The 18,082-nt window shown below is 41.8% G+C and overlaps 1 protein-coding gene across 1 annotated transcript in view; it reads left to right on the top strand.

Annotated features, from left to right (window-relative positions):
* The window catches only part of LOC139576438 (growth hormone receptor-like), an 81,533-nt gene extending 67,037 nt beyond the window's left edge, over nucleotides 1-14,496 (top strand). The window contains exons 5-10 of the mRNA XM_071402559.1: nucleotides 1,531-1,709; nucleotides 2,030-2,183; nucleotides 2,386-2,476; nucleotides 2,552-2,621; nucleotides 4,258-4,490; nucleotides 7,202-14,496. Of these exons, the coding sequence (XP_071258660.1) occupies nucleotides 1,531-1,709; nucleotides 2,030-2,183; nucleotides 2,386-2,476; nucleotides 2,552-2,621; nucleotides 4,258-4,490; nucleotides 7,202-8,003 (1,529 nt within the window). The 3' untranslated portion in view covers nucleotides 8,004-14,496. The remainder of the gene's footprint in view (nucleotides 1-1,530; nucleotides 1,710-2,029; nucleotides 2,184-2,385; nucleotides 2,477-2,551; nucleotides 2,622-4,257; nucleotides 4,491-7,201) is intronic.
* The last annotated feature ends 3,586 nt before the right edge of the window (nucleotides 14,497-18,082 follow it).

The following is an 18,082-nucleotide window of genomic DNA, read 5'->3' on the forward strand; positions in this document are numbered from 1 at the left end:
GACAGATTTGCCGCGTGTTCCAGACTGTAGGCATGCCTTGTGATTGGGCTACACACAATCCACAGCTACTGTAGGCTATATATTTAAAAAAGCTATTGATCCTCTGTAACTCAATTATAGGCCTACTCCTGGTCTTTCTTTCTGAACAGGCAGCAGGAGTTCTGTAACTTTGGCAAATGTATTTCAATTTATCAGGGGTGCTGTGGCACCTCCAGCACCCTTCTCGCGGCTGTGATTCTATAAGGAAATCAATTAAGTGCAACGCTGGAGAAATGAGAGTTGGCTCATGTCTATCGGAGCAGAAAGAAGGAGAAAGTGAATGTCATTCTAGTTCTGTGAGAGATACAGGATCTTTTCTCTCTCTCTCACCACAGCAATGGCCATGTGTTGGTCTATAGTCAACAATGTGTGCAAACCATAAACCCGGGCCGGCCCAACAATCAATTCTTAGAATATCAGGCACGTTTTCACTTTACGTTTTTTAAGGGTCAGGAAAATACAGAGGAGGCCACTTGAATTAACTCCGATTTTATTTGAATTTTTACATTGCAAACAGTGAAAATAATGTTTCATGCCATGAGAGGTATAGGATCCTAGCAAATGGATCCTGGGATGAAACAGTCCAATATTGAGAGGTGCCGGATCCTGTTCCGGCAGGATCCGGCACAAATTAAGCGCTGGCGTAGGCCATGCAGTGACAAAAAAATCTCAATTGAATCAATTTTAAATTCAGGCTGTAACACAACAACAACAAAAAGTCAAGGGGAATGAATACTTTCAAACGGCACGGTATGTTATCGTATGCCAATGTAATAAATGTTTGAAATGATTATGTTTTGTGAACTACTATATCTGTTTGTGCTTCTTGCGGAAATGATTTGTTATTATCTTGACCATCCTCTCAAGAAAAAAATGACCAATGGCTGAATGCAGTTTGGGACCTCTTGTCTATAGACTAGCTCACGGATGTGAAACACTGGTCCTGGGAGTCCCAGGGAGTACAAGCTTTTGCTCCAGCCCAGCTCGAAAACACATGATTAAACTAATTGAGGTCTATATTAAAAACCATGATATTTTGGTTTACTGGTCCACTTCTTTCTAGTCAGTGGATAATGCATAAGGAGAAAGAAGTCCTGTCACTAGTAACTAGTCACTCATATAGGGGAGAGTAGGGTAAGTTATGCCATTTATTACCTTCAGCATCTTGTTGTTTAGGGAAATATAGTATTCTTTCTAACAAAGATATCGACATATATTTCAGGATGTTGTGTATCCCTGGAAATAATCTGAATTCATGTAAACATTACAGTTTTGAAAACATAGCTTGGGGTATGGGTTAGTTGATCCGCGGGACAGGCTAAGTTAAGCCACTTACACATTTCTGTATTTAATTAAATATTAATACTACCTTTTTAAAACCATGTCTATCTTTCTTTCCCAAAGACAATTCATCACAATCACAATAGTTTTTGTGCGTTTTAATCATTTTAAGCACTCCCTTACTGACCTTTGCCCTTTGGCCTCTGACAGTGCACCCTGATCCCCCGGTGGCCCTGAACTGGACGCTGTTGAACGTCAGCCGGTCGGGCCTGAACTATGACATCATGGCGAGCTGGGAACCCCCGCCCTCGGCTGACGTATCCGTTGGATGGTTGACACTGGTGTACGAACTCCAGTTCAGGAGGAGGAACAGCTCACACTGGAAAGTGGTGAGTCACACATAGACACACTCACACACACACCCTGACTGCACTTCCGGCCTATTACCCAGCGGCCTCTGCAGTTTTGAGTGCTAGACCACACTGAAACTCTGTCGACACCATAACAAGAAGAGAGATCCTGTTGTTGACTGCCTCAATCAACGACAGAGCCAAGTTTGTGTTTGTGGCATAGACGAGTGTTTATGGAATAAAACGTCATTTAATGTATAAGAGGGAGACATAAACCTTTTATTTTAACATTTCGTAGCTTTCGATCGTATTCCTCTCTTACAAACGTTTTTTTGCCTCTGTCTCCCGCTCTCTCTCAGTTGGAGCATGAGTTTGGCACTCAGAAGTCAATCTACGGCCTTAGTACAGGAGAGGAGTATGAGGTGCGCGTGCACTGCTCAATGAGGGCCTTCAATAACTTTGGGGAGTTCAGTGATGCCATCTTTGTCCATGTGTCAGAGATTCCCAGTAAAGGTGAGAGGTCAGGGTCAGGGCGGCACGGGTTGGGGTAGAGAGGAGGGACAGTGTTGTTTACACAAAGAACAAACATGGCAGCCATCTTGCGCAAGGAACACACTTATCCGGGATATGGTAGGATTACCACATAATGTTAATAGTTAAATCATTGTTATTTATTGATTTGGTGATGATGATGATGATGATGATCCTGTTCTAGAGTCCACGTTCACTGGGATTCTGGTCCTGATCTTCGGTGCTGTGGGCGTGGCCATTTTCCTCATGCTCATCATCTTCTCTCACCAGCAGAGGTGAGGACAAACAAACAAACACAAACGCACACACACTTCCGTCATCTTCATCTCCTCTCTCCCTCTTCCTCTCAGACTTATGGTGATTCTTCTGCCTCCTGTCCCTGCACCCAAAATCAAAGGGATTGACACAGAACTGCTTAAGGTAAGACTAAAAACACTGTGTGCATGCATGTGTGTGTGCTCATGTATTTTGTCTTGTGAGTAGGTTTGTATATAGTCAAGTACACTATATATACAAACGTATGTGGACACCCCTTCAAATTAGTGGATTCAGCTATTTCAGCCACACCTGTTGCTGACAGGTGTATAAAATTGAGCACACCGCCATGCAATCTCCATAGACAAACATTGGTAGTAGAATGGCCTTACTGAAGAGCTCAGTGACTTTCAACATGGCACCGTCATAGGTCAGTTCGTCAAATTTCTGCCCTGCTAGAGCTGCCACAGTCAAGTGTATCTGCTGTTATTGTAAAGTGGAAACGTCTAGGAGCAACAACGGCTCAGCCGCGAATTGGTAGGCCACACAAGCTCACCGAATGGGACCGCCGATGGCTAAAGCGCATAGCGAGTAAAAATCGCCTGTCCTCAGTTGCAACACTCACTACCGAGTTCCAAACTGCCTCAGGAAGCAACGTCAACACAAGAACTGTTTGTCGGGAGCTTCATGAAATGGGTATCCATGCAGCCGTACACAAGCCTAAGATCGCCATGCGCAATGCCAAGCGTCGACTGGAGTGGTGTAAAGCTCGCCACCATTGGACTCTGGAGCAGTGGAAACGCGTTCTCTGGAGTGATGAATCCGACGGACGAATCTGGGTTTGGCGGATGCCAGGAGAACGCTACCTGCCCCAATGCACAGTGCCAACTGTAAAGTTTGGTGGAGGAGGAATAATGATCTGTGGCTGTTTTTCATGGTTCGGCCTAGGCTCCTTAGTTCCAGTGAAGGGAAATCTTAACGCTACAGCATACAATGACATTGTAGACGATTCTGTGTTTTCAACTTTGTGGCAACAGTTTGGGAAGGCCCTTTCCTGTTTCAGCATGACAATGCCCCCGGGCACAAAGCCAGGTCCATACTGAAATGGTTTGTCGATTGGTGTGGAAGAACTTGATTGGCCTGCATAGAACCCTGACCTCAACCCCATCGAATACCTTTAGGATGAATTGGAACGCCGACTGCAAGCCAGGCCTAATCACCCAACATCAGTGCCCGACCTCACTAATGCTCTTGAGGCTGAATGGAAGCAAGTTCCAACATCTAGTGGAAAGCCTTCCCAGAAGAGTGGAGGCTGTTATAGCATCAAAGGTGGAGACCAACTCCATATTAACGCCCATGATTTTGGAATGAGATGTTCGACGAGCAGATGTCCACACACTTTTGGTCATGTCGTGTATTTAGTATGTGAAAACAAGTTTGTTATGGCTCATGGACAGAGCGCAATACAGATGATTATTAATTTAAATCTCAGGCTCTTGTCTAAGTGTCCCTATGAACAGTAAATAACACATTGTAATATGCTGGGAATTGACATGATCAGGGCACGCTCAAAGAAATAGAATCTAGATTCTATTTCTATGGGTAAGCTACACTAATGCAATAGGCTTTGTTTGTAAAAAATTAGGGCTTGGCAATGAAATGTGGTACAAGATGATTGAAGCGCTTGCCGTACTTGAATTCAGAGCTTAGACATGTAAGTACCTCTGTCTCAAACCCGTACCCTCCTCACAAACACTCTCTGCCTCTATCTCTCCCTCTGTCACATCCACGCCCTATCCAGAAGGGAAAGCTGAATGAGCTGAACTTCCTCCTGAGTGTTGGTGGCATGGGGAGTCTCCACCCCTTCCCCCCTGACCTGTACCAGGACGAGTCCTGGATGGAGTTCATCGAGCTGGACGCAGACGAGCCTGAGCCGGGGGAGAAGGAGGACAACCTGGGCTCGGACACACAGAGACTGCTGAGCCTGGGTCACAACAACCACCGCACAAACCATGGCTGCTCTCACACCCTCAGGTATGGATATGTTTGCAAAGCTACTGGTCATTTACCAAAGTTACCGGAATAATCGATGGTAATTTTGGTAATTTTTACTTTTTTTTTTGTATTCATACAGTATATACAGTAGTATTCATTTTGTATGTCTGTGTCATATTGTCCATGAGTTTCCAGTAGATGGACCATATGTTTCAAGAGAAAATAGCCTAATTAATGAAAAAAGTGTCTAATCAACAATGGCATTATTTTCAATTAACTCTGCAACTCTATCAACTATTAACTCTTTTGACAACTGCCAACAGTCTGGCGCCAAAACATTTACAAAAAAGATGACATATAGGGGCCTCCCGGGTGGCGCAGTGGTCTAGAGCACTGCATCGCAGTGCTATGCTGCGCCACCAGAGTCTGGGTTCGCGCCCAGGCTCTGTCGCAGCCGGCCGCGACCGGGAGGTCCGTGGGGCGACGCACAATTGGCTTAGCGTCGTCCGGGTTAGGGAGGGTTTGGCCGGTAGGGATATCCTTGTCTCATCGCGCTCCAGCGACTCCTGTGGCGGGCCGGGCGCAGTGCGCGCTAACTGAGGGGGGCGGGTGCACGGTGTTTCCTCCGACACATTGGTGCGGCTGGCTTCCGGGTTGGAGGCGCGCTGTGTTAAGAAGCAGTGCGGCTTGGTTGGGTTGTGCTTCGGAGGACGCATGACTTTCGACCTTCGTCTCTCCCGAGCCCGTACGGGAGTTGTAGCGATGAGACAAGATAGTAATTACTAGCGATTGGATACCACGAAAATTGGGGAGAAAAGGGGATAAAAAAAAAAAAAAAAAAAAAAAAAAAAAAAGATGACATATTGACATAGTAAAATAAATGAAAGTGTGTAAAAAATAAAAAATAATATTTAATGCTGAAACCAGATTGCGAATTAAACCGGGTCTCTTTTGGGTGCGCGTGCATAGATGTATTTTTTATGGACCTAATAATAAAGACGTATTTTAAAGGTAAAAATGTATTACCTTTTAATGTGGCATAAACAAGTCATAATGTTTTCATTTGATTGTCAAACAAATCACTTCAAAAAGTAGGCTACCTGTGCATGTTTGTCCATTCCAAAATAATTACAGTATCCATACAATGCACTGGATGCATATAATAGGCCTACATAAGTTGAATCAAAACAAGTTTAGACCCTAGTTCATGAGTTGTCCATAATTCATCAGATCATAATCAATGGCAATTGCAGAATGTCATTAGGTACACTTTTTGGTGTTTTGTAAACAATGTCTATTTTTGATCATCAAATGGGGCGAGTGTACATACAGTTTGGATGCTGGAATTATTTTGGAGTGGACAAACATACACAGGTAGCCTATTTTCTGTAGTGATTTGGTTGACAATCAGATGACAACATGATGACTGGTTGTGTTCATTCCACATTAAAAGGTAATTAATTTTTAGGCTTACATTAAAGCTGCAATATGTCACTTTTGGGGATGACCCCCCGAATTCACATAGAAATGTGTGTTATAGGTCTGTCGTTCTCATTGAAAGCCAGTCTAAGAAGCTGTAGATGTATTCTATGTGCGCTATTCCATGCTTCCCAGTTTCATTTTTGCATTTTTTTACTTTCAGTTTTGTACACCAGGTTCAAACATCTGAAAATATAATATTGTTGGTTACGGAAAATATATTTCACAGCGGTTTAGATGGTGCAATGTTTCTTCACACTATTCTTGCTTGTTTTGTCAGATAAACTGAAATTAGGCGAACTATTAGAATTTTTTGCAACCAGGAAAGTTATGCATAGTGCATCTTTAATTGATGCATCTTGCTTACAAATGGACCTATTTTGTCGCCGGGACAGCTGAAATGTGGCTGAAACTGTACCAGGAAAAACGGGATGGTCAATTTACTAGACTAGGCTTCAATGTGTATTACCATGAAATTCAAACAGGCCTACCGGCAGCCAGTGATGTAGTGGTAAAAAAAAAATTGGTGGGTAATCTCTGATTGCCGGTTGAGGTGAAAAAAGCAACACTCCCTATATACTTTCACTGCATTTTTCTGAAAAAAGTGGGTAAATTGCATTTACTTGCGTTTACTCATCACTAGGCCTACACCACTGTTGGTAGCCCACCCTCTTAGCCGAGGCAATTTTACACACATGAACACATACAGAACAGGTAGCCGACATTCAACACAGTAGTTGAATGAAAACATGTTTACACACTATTTCATGAGTTGTTCATAATTCATGAGTTGATTGCTTGGAGTCTTCACAGATTGTGTGACACAAAACACTCTCTTTCTTTCCTTACATGAATTACATTTATTAGTGTTATTTGTCATTATTAAGCATTTAACAATTGACTTCGAACATTGAACATTAAACCCTGTACGAATCCTGGATCTTGGAGATCTCGGAAAATGCACTAAGTGTAACTATGCCTACGTAACATTGAATTATGTTTTGCCGTTAAAACAGTTCTCATGGGCACACAAATCCAAAATAATGTATGCTTCTAACCGAAAGAGTCAACTGTAGGCCTACTGTTATTAACGTATACTTGTTGGATAGATTGGATGCGCATTCGTGTCTAGCTGTAGGCTGCTGTACATTAGGAAAGTGTAGACTGGAGCCTCTTATGGAGGCATGAAGCAGCTCTTACAGTAGCGATGACAACTGGAATGGTAACTCTCTTTCCTCCTCTCTCTCTCTCGCTCTCTCGCTCTCTCTCAGCATCCCTGATATTGAATATGATCCAGAGCTGCCTGACCAGGAGACCCTAATGTTGATGGCTGCCCTCCTGTCCAGCCAACCTGAAAAAGTTGAACCCTGCCTGGGGAACCGGCGGAGCCACTCCAACCCCCCGGCCCTAGAGGTGATGGAGGTCCCATGCCCAATGCTCCAAGCTCCAGGCTTACCTCTAGAGGGAGGGGAGAGGCCCCTGGTCCAGACCCAGCTGGGAGGCCCTCATAGCTGGGTCAACATAAACTTCTATGCCCAGGTCAGCGATGTAATGCCCGCCGGAGGGGTGGTGCTCTCACCAGGCCAGCAGGTCAGAGCCCCGGAGAACGCTCCAACAACAGAGGAGGATAAGAAGAGGATTGGGGAGATGGAAGGAGGAGAGGAGGAGGAGGAGAGGAGAAATAAGAAGTTGCCGTCTCAGCTGCTGGTGGTGGATCCTGAGGCTGGGGGCTACACGATAGAGAGCAGTGGCCGGCAAATCAGTACCCCTGACCCCTCCTCACCTGGGGAGGTTTACCACGCCTTCCCCCCACCTCCCCCCTATCTCCTGCATACCACCCCCCTAGGGGACTACCAGTCCCCGTACATCCTTCCCAACTCCCCTGCTCAGTTCCTGCCCCCTGTTTTGGACTACACTGTGGTTCAAGATATTGACTCCCAGCATAGCCTTCTCCTCAACCCTCCTTCCCCCCAGAGGTCCCCCTCCTGCCCCCCACAACCCCCCTCCAAGCCCCTGCCCACAATGCCCATAGGGTACCTCACCCCGGACCTGTTAGGCAACCTCTTGCCTTAAAGAAAAAAACACCTCCCAGGAGGCCTTGGGGCGTAGAGGTCAGAGTTCACACGCCAGGAAGTCAGTAATCATACCAGAAAGACAGTCTTGTTCTACCTGAAACCAAATATGTTACGAGACAGACAGGCACGATGTTTGTTTGAGAGGGGGATGGAAGGGAAGCTGGGAAAGAGAAACGTTTAGATGTTGTGTTTGGGTTTTATATAAGTGATACTGGAACTTGAGGAAAGAGTAAATTGGCCTTTCTGGTTTGACTTAGCTTAAAGAAAGACTTGTGTTGAACAAATCTTAGTGTGCTCTGTCTGACTAAGACCGAGACACCCAAAAACCCACTATCTGAAACCTTTAAATGCCCAGATTTCTAATAGAACGTTACACACAGATGAACGTATGCACCACATATACGCGGACAGACAAGCTCAGACATGATTCTAGTTGTATGTTATCTGACGCTTTAAGGTGTCTATCCCTTGACTGATTAGGTGCTATGTAAACAATTTCCTTGCAGACACACCCAGTCCCACCTTAATGTTTCCTACTATGATCGATTATAGAAATGTCAGAGAGAAGTGAGTAAAGAAACAAGCTCACATATGTCATATACCATATAGATGTTTAATACTGTAGCATATTGGCTTAAGTCTTAACTGTACTGTAGACGGATCAAGTAACAGAATGTAATGGAGAATAACAAGCACATTTTATACAATCACACACACACGCACACATTTACATCATCGTTGTCGCCTCATTAATTGACAGAGCACTTAAGTGTGCTGTTTGTCAAACTTACCGCCACAATCAGCGCAAAGTGACTATTGGTGACTATTGTTGTTCATTTAGCACTCGTTATTTTGCTATACGTTGCTTGCATTTTCATGCTTATATTTAGCTTTGAATTCTTGCGGCAGAGTCATCTAATCGCTACCAGACTGAGGTCACAGTATGGAACACAGCCATTAGACAACCTGTCTGCACTCAATGTGAAAACTCACTCTGATTACCATAATAAATGGAGAACAAGGCAGGTCATAACAGCGAACATGTTTCACTTGTGTAATGAGACATTAACGAGCACAGACTAGAGTCTCACAATACAGGAAAGACTGCTTTTGTATGTTCTACTTACTTTGCCTTCATTTTCATTGCAGGGACAAGAACTGAAAATGTGCAGAGGTACTTAGAATATGTCTTTCTCTGTGTGTTTCTACTGTTCTCAATGTAGTTGCAATGCCAACGTTAATGTGCTGTCGCTTGCGCTTTATGATAGTGGAATGAGCCTCTTTTGACGTAGTGAAACGTACTTAGACACTCAGGGTTTTCTATATGCACCCAACTTTGCAAACACACACACACGCAAGCACATACATACACACCATTTCAAAACGTGGAAAAGACAGTATCCACTTTGCTTTTGAGCTGACGTATACACACGCACACACATTGTTGTAAAAAAGAAACTGGTGGTGAGTTGAAAATGTGCTAGTTTGTGTATCTGATCTGCATTACTGATTGACAAGACGCTCCGTAGATACAGTAGATTATACTTGTATCATCAGAAGAAAGATCATCTTCATCCCGAAGAGAAACCGTCAGATCCAGTGGTTGCGTGAGGAGCTAGAGTATGTGTTTGGTGTTGGACATTGTACGGTATAGTCATAATTGTTCGTAGGCAATGAACGCTTTAAAGGTGGATGTGAACCTTTCAGGGCCATCATTATTGGAGAGTCTTGTCTCTGTGTATGACTGTGGTCATTCTGTCAGATCCATTCAGCGTATACACTCTTAGAATAAAGGGTTCTTTGGCTGTCCCCATAGGAAAACCCTTTGGTTTCAGGTAGAACCCTCTGTGGAAAGGGTTCTGCTAGTTTTTTTAACCTTTATTTAACTAGGCAAGTCAGTTAAGAACACATTCTTATTTACAATGACGGCCTACCCCGGTTAAACCCGAACGACGCTGGGCCAATTGTGCGCCGCCCTACGGGACTCCCAATCACGGACGGATGTGATGCAGCCTGGATTCAAACCAGGGACTGCAGTGACGCCTCTTGCACTGAGATGCAGTGCCTTAGACCGCTGCGCCACCCGGGAGCCTCTGCGCCACCTTGGAACCAAAAGGTTTCTACCTAGAAGCAAAAATGGTTCCTCAAAGGATTCTTCTATGGGGACAGCAGAAGAACACTTGTAGGTTCTAGATAACACCTTTTTTTCCTAAGACTGTACAAACTGCATCACAAGGACTGAAAGCCTATCTGTAAGTGCAGAATATCTGTTACTATTTTGTGGTGTTCACTACAGGAGCTCTTGACCATTACGATTCGTAAATATGAAACATATATTATGCCGGCACATTAAGAATGTTCAGTTCAGAGTTCAATATGGACAATATCAATTTTCAGTTGTCAATTCAACAATTCATGAATGATGATAAGTGTTTTTAAACAGATAATATCACAACACAACCTGCTCAAGTGTGCCATTCTCTGGCATGCTTATTCTCTCTTGCTCGCTCTGCTTCATTGAGAAATGATTAAGTGAACTGCTGCTGCCGCCATCGCTGATGAGACCAGCATGAAACAGAAATCTACAAGTGCCGTAACAACTATGTGTGTTGTATTTTGTTTTGTTACTAATCAGAAATGTTGCTGCTAGGTACGTTTCCCCGCCTGCATTCAGCCTTACCACGGGCGTATACAGGAGGGCGCAACTTCACAGAAGGTTGAGATCGAAATGCGTTGTCTTCAACAGACATCATTCTAAGTTGTGTAGTAGAATATGAAAAAGTGTCAGCTCTATACATTGCCTTTCTATCTGCAACATTCTAAAACTTTGCAAACAACTGAATAAGCCAGAGGTGCCTCTGTGTATATACAGTATAAGGAAAGAGATATCAGATTATTTAAATAATTAAGTACTCATATGACATTTGTGACAGGCCGGCTCAAACCAGTCTTATGTAGCAAAATTTTTAATTGTCTTAGCTAACATTAAGCTATAACTAGCCAAGAAAATGGCTCTGAGATATGAAATAATAAGACCATCCACATAACGTTAGCTAGCGAGCCAGCCAGCTAACGTTAGCTAGCTAACAACACACTTTAACTTGAAATAAAACCACTTTTTTTTTTTTTGAAAACTCTGTTTATTCAGTTTTACACACACAAGACAACACAAAGCAATATAAATAATATACTCAACTAGAAAAAATACAAATAATAACATTTAAAAAATAGCTTTAAAGATACCATACTTTAGACAAGTTAAACACACCAGGTAGAAGGCTACAAAGGTTAAAGGGCAATCTATAGTACAGGGACAGAGCAAACACCTCACCATTGTTCCTGTAAACAGTCAAGGGATAGGGGTGGAGAAATGCCACTCACAGACCGTCATGGCCACAGACCGACCATCCACTGAACCAAAAATAAAAAGTTTACAATGCTTTAAAATTAAAATAAATGAATAATAATAATTTTATGTAAGCGTCAACAAATGTTTTATTTATTTTTTATAAAAAAATTAAAATGGGAAAAACAAGCTCACATTTTAGTCTCTGACCGGGCAAGATGAACAAGGCATCCGCAGGTCACAATCGATAAGCACATCATCAACCTTAATGCCCCCCCCCCCAGAAGGCATTTCAGCCCCCCAAAATGATTTTGGATTCAAAAAACGGCTCTCGTATGAAGTACTGACCTGTGACATAAGCCTAGTTTCCTGAAACGAGTCACATTTATGGATGTTTGAAAGTTACAGATATAGGAAGAGAGAACGGAGAACAACTCTATTCAAGCTTACGAGACATCTGTTTACCATTTGTGCAGTGGTGGAAAAAGTACAACATGATCATACTTGAGTAAAAGTAAAGATAGCTTAAAAGAAAATTACTCAAGTGAAAGTCACCCACTAAAATATTACTTGAGTAGACGTCTAAAGGTATCTGGTTTAAATGTACTTAAGTACAGTGGTGGAAAAAGTTCTCAATTGTCATACTTGAGTAAAAGTACAAAGTTAAAGTAAATGCTATACATGAAATTCCTTATATTAAGCAAACCAGATGGCACAATTTTCTTATTTTTTTAAATGTATTTACGGACAGCCAGGGGCACACTCCAACACTGACATAATTTACAAAGGCAGTATTGGTGTCTAATTATTCCACCAGATCATCAGGCAGTAGGGATGACAATGTTTTATATTGATAGGTGCGTAAATTGGACCATATTGCTCTCCTGCTAAGCATTCGACATGAAACGAGTACTTTTGCGTATCAGGGAACATGTGTGGGAGAAAAAGTAAATACACTATAGGAACAAAGGTATGTGGGCACCTGTCATATATCCATATTTTGTTTCTCCCTGTCCATATGTTGTATTTCAGACTAAATCAAGTATCTGAATTATCTATCATGAATGAATAGCAGAATCGGTTTTTACATTGTAAACTCAGCAAAAAAAATGTCTTCTCACTGTCAACTGCGTTTATTTTCAGCAAACTTAACATGTGTAAATATTTGTATGAACATAACAAGATTCAACAACTGAAACATAAACTGAACTAGTTCCACAGACATGTGACTAACAGAAATTGAATAATGTGTCCCTGAACAAAGGGGGGATCAAAATCAAAAGTAACAGTCAGTATCTAGTGTGGCCACCAGCTGCATTAAGTACTGCAGTGCATTTCCTCCTCATGGACTGCACCAGATTTGCCAGTTCTTGCTGTGAGATGTTACCCCACTCTTCCACCAAGGCACCTGCAAGTTCCCGGACATTTCTGGCGGGAATGGCCCTAGCCTTCACCCTCCGATCCAACAGGTCCCAGACGTGCTCAATGGGATTGAGAACCGGGGTCTTCGCTGGCCATGGCAGAACACTGACATTCCTGTCTTGCAGGAAATCACACACAGGACAAGCAGTATGGCTGGTGGCATTGTCATGCTGGAGGGTCATGTCAGGAAGGGTACCACATGAGGGAGGAGGATGTCTTCCCTGTAATGCACAGCATTGAGATTGCCTGCAATGACAACAAGCTCAGTCCGATGATGCTGTTACACACCGCCCCAGACCATGACACACCCTCCACCTCCAAATCGGTCCCGCTCCAGAGTACAGGCCTCGGTGTAACGCTCATTCCTTCGGCGATAAACGCGAATCGGACCATCACCCCTGGTGAGACAAAACCGCGACTCGTCAGTGAAGAGCACTTTTTGCCAGTCCTGTCTGGTCCAGCGACGGTGGGTTGGTGCCCATAGGCGACCTTGTTGCCGGTGATGTCTGGTGAGGACCTGTCTTATAACAGGCCTACAAGCCCTCAGTCCAGCCTCTCTCAGCCTATTGCACACAGTCTGAGCACAGATGGAGGGATTGTGCATTCCTGGTGTAACTCGTGCAGTTGTTGTTGCCATCCTGTACCTGTCCCGCAGGTGTGATGTTCGGATGTACCGATCCTGTGCAGGTGTTGTTACACGTGGTCTGCCACTGCAAGGATGATTAGCTGTCCGTCCAGTCTCCCTGTAGCGCTGTCTTAGGCATCTCACAGTACAGACATTGCAATTTATTGCCCTGGCCACATCTGCAGTCCTCATGCCTCATGCCTCCTCCTCCATGTTCACACAGATGAGCAGGGACCCTGGGCATCTTTCTTTTGGTGTTTTTTAGAGTCAGTAGAAAGGCCTCTTTTTAGTGTCCTAAGTTTTCATAACTGTGACCTTAATTGCCTACCGTCTGTAAGCTGTTAGTGTCTTAACGACCGTTCCACAGGTGCATGTTCATTAATTGTTTATGGCTCATTGAACAAGCATGGGAAACGGTGTTTAAACTCTTTACAATGAAGATATGTGAAGTTATTTTGATTTTTACGAATTATCTTTGAAAGACAGGATCCTGAAAAGGGGACCTTTCTTTTTTTGCTGAGTTTATAAGAATTGGACAGGGAGAAACCTGTAAGAAACATTCATACAGAGTATTTTGTATATGGTCATACAGTATAGATACAGTAGTCCAAGTATTATTTCAAGACATAAGCCAATATCTTGCTGTAACTAAACTCTGTGTTGTCTTTTGCTTTTCTACAATCCCATGGCATCTGTGTCAAAGACATCTTAACATTTTCATATGTTGACATTAAAAGAGAGACGAGGAAGGGGGCTATAGTGGCTTTTAAATCATTACGCGGTTTCTTAAAATGGTAGCAAACAGAATGAAACGGGGAGGGATTTACCTCAATTTGTCCATTGTAAACTCTAGTTTTAGTTGCAAAACGTTCCGCTGGCTCAGGTTTTGTTTGTTTGCTTGACGTTGATTGGCTAGTGATGATATTGGCTATACAGCCTGCTTGACATCATTTGACAGGATCTGGTTCAAGGGGCTTGATGTTCGACGGGTTTCTCATGCTTAAGTTGGTGTGTTCTGAATTGTTTTCCTATTTTGTTTAATGTTCAATATCTTTCAAAAAGGTACACAATAAATATATATATTATCTTTGTCAGTTTCGTATTTGTACATTGTCATTTCTCACAATACCTACAATATATGAACAACATGGAGAAATGCCTGTTTAGATACAAAGATGTATGGCCTGAATGTATGGACCAATAAACCTTCTGATGCAGAATGAAGTAGGAGCATAATTTAACTTAGCTAAGGCCTGAATGTATTGACCAATAAACCTTCTGATGCAGAATGAAGTAGGAGCATAATTTAACTTAGCTAAGGCCTGAATGTATTGACCAATAAACCTTCTGATGCAGAATGAAATAATATAATATTTCGCACTTTAGGTCATTCCGGATGATTTCTCAATGTACTGTGACGGTGCAAGGAGTAAAGAGAGAGAGAGAGAGTGTGTGTGTGTGTATATATACTTATGAGAGTGTGTGCATTTGTCCATGCATCTGTGTGTGTCTCTCTCCGTGACTAAGTGGACCAGGAAGCGTCCTGGAAGCAGCCCTGTGTCGTGGAGAAAGCAGATCGGCCAATTAGACAAAGCCTGTGTACTCTGCTGCACAGTGTGGGGTTGATTCGACCAGAGAGCCAGCCACTCACAGCTCTGCGTCTCTGGACATTGCAGGTAATTACCCATAAGTCACTACTCCCCCTGTATTGGATCTTCAGGCCAATTACGCCCACGCTAGCTGCCCACCCTGCCCTCGTTCATTGCTTCTGCTTGCCTGTTCCACTTTTTTAGAGGAGCATTCTCAACGGTTATTCAGCTCCATTACAGGGATGAGTTGCTGTAGCGATGGTTCTGGAGGCTGGAAGATGCTTTTTATAGGTGGAAGAGGATGCCTTGACTCCATTACGTAAGCCCTTAAGTATATGTGCTGTGAACAGGCCAAACTTAGGACTCAGAGGTAAGGCACTGGTCGTTGTGATGAGGAAAGAAAGAGAAGAAACACTGGTCACATTTATTGGTTTATTTGTTCCCAAAGCTTTTCCCAAAGCACAAGCTATTCTTTCTGGGGTCCACACAAAAACATAAAACACTATAAGTAACAAAACACTGATACACTGATAGACAAGTACAGTCACGCACATTTTAAATACGATATACAAACAATACAATAAAACAAGAATAATGTGTGTTAGTGTGTCTGTGTGTGTTTGTGTGTGGGTCATTTCACAGTCTCTATTGTGCCATGTTGTTTTGTAAAAAAAAAAGTAATTTTGCTGTTTGTTTCTGAAAACTTGTTGCAAATGACAGTCACCCATGAATCACCAAATTATATTTTGAAAGGGGAAGCAAAGTACTTTAAGCATATGTTTTGTTTCAGTCTTCTCCATCTCCTCTAACCGAAGCTAATTGTATGGATTTTTTTTCTATAAATAATGTAAAATAAACAGCCATACAGAAAGACTCATGTGAAGGCGAAATTACAGAGGAGGAACTTCTTGACGCAATTAAAGCCTTTAAATCCGGGAAAACTCCAGGGCTGGATGGCGTACGAGTTGAGATATACCAAACCTTTTTGAAATACTCAGAGGACCGTTATTAGCATGTTTTAACCACTCGAATGTAAATGGTAGATTATCAGACACTCAACAAGAAGGTCTGATTTCATTATTACTGAAACAGGTGTTGTTACACTTCTGTGTCGTGATGCAAAAAATTCTAGCAAAATGTATAGCGCATAGAATTAAAAAGGTATTGTCGGACATTATTCATTCTAATCAGACAGGTTTTTTACATGCACGATACATTGGAGATAATGTAAGGCAAGTACTGGAAACAATAGAACACTATGACAAATCTGGGAAACAAGGCCTGCTATTCATAACTGACTTAGAAAAGGATTTTGATAAAGTACGGCTGGAGTTTATATATAAATGCCTGGAACATTTCAATTTCGGAGAATCTCTTCTAAAATGGGTTAAAATCATGTATAGTAACCCTAGGTGTAAAATAGTAAATAATGGCTACTTCTCAGAAATGTTTTAACTGTCAAGAGCAGTAAAACAAGGTTGTCCACTATCAGCACATCTATTTACTATGGCCATCAAAATGTTAGCTGTTAAAATTAGATCCAACAATAATATCAAGGGATTAGAAATCCAGGGCCTAAAAACAGGTGTCATTGGCGATGATTATTGTTTTGTTTTTTATCCACAACTTGGATCCCTACACAGCCTCAGAGGATCTAGATAATTTTTCTAACCTCTCTGGATTACAACCAAATTATGATATGTGTACTATATTACGTATTGATCACAATTTGAAAAAAACTTTTACATGGTTACCAATTGAACAACATCTATTGCAAGGTACATCAATGTTAAAGTTTACATAGCTGGCCATATATGGATGTTAAAATGTACTTTATGGGTTGGCTAAGTAAGTCTTCTAATCGATCACTTTCTACTACATATAATAATATGATTAAATTATATACCTTAAAAACTCAAATCTATTAGAATTCCAGTCATTCCAATAAATGTTATACCTCTTGATCTTCAAGAATAGGACTTGGAAATACGGAAGTATAGCTTAGCCAAATTGTTTTACCCTAAACTAGGCACTTATTAGCCAGCTCTATTCTGTTGTTTATGATTTTGTTGTTATGGAAGGACTGATTGGGCTCAGTGATTCAAGTTGAAAAATAAATGCTGCGCTCATGGAATGTCATGATTTGAGCACTACTGAAAAGTGATATTTACATGTGAAAAATGAATACCATATGCTGCATTTGCTATAGGCCTATTGTTTATCTTTTTGTTGGTGACACTTTGATATCTTGATAATATGCAGCTGTTTAAAGGGCAAATCCAAAGATGAAACAATAACAAAACGGTCATCCTGCCTCTGTTTTTGTAAAAAGCTGAGGAATGGGCCTGGAGAAATGTAACCACTTTCAGATTAAAACAGAGCTATGAATGCAATTACTGACCATCCATGATTTAAAAATGATTGTTTTGACCATGTTATGAGGCTATACAGTGTTTGTTTACATTTACAATGTTTATAAACATTGGGAAAAAACAAGCTTACATTTTTGGTTCTCAAGGACAGTTGAACTAAGCTCATAAGGCATTTATAATTTATATTCTTCAAGAATCAATGGATATACACAGTACCGTTCAAAAGTTTGGGGGCACTTAGAAATGTCCTTGTTTTAGAAAGAAAATTAAAAAAAATCCCATTAAAATAACATAAAATTTATCAGAAATACAGTGTAGCCATTGTTAATGTTGTAAATGACTATTGTAGCTGGAAATATCTACAGTTGAAGTCGTAAGTTTACATACACCTTAGCCAAATACATTTAAACTCAGTTTTTCACAATTCCTGACATTTAATCATAGTAAAAATTCCCTGTCTTAGGTCAGTTAGGGTCACCACTTTATTTTAAGAATGAAATGTCAGAATAATAGTAGAGAGAATTATTTCTTTCAACTTTTATTTCTTTCATCACATTCCCAGTAGGTCAGAAGTTTACATAAACTCAATTAGTATTTGGCAGTATTGCTTTTAAATAGTTTGACTTGGGTCAAATGTTTCGGGTAGCCTTCCCCAAGGTTCACACAATAAGTTGGGTGAATTTTGGCTCATTCCTCCTGACAGAGCTGGTGTAACTGACTCAG

This window comes from Salvelinus alpinus, chromosome 5 (genome assembly GCF_045679555.1).
Source record: "Salvelinus alpinus chromosome 5, SLU_Salpinus.1, whole genome shotgun sequence".
Classification (NCBI taxonomy): Eukaryota; Metazoa; Chordata; class Actinopteri; order Salmoniformes; family Salmonidae; genus Salvelinus; species Salvelinus alpinus.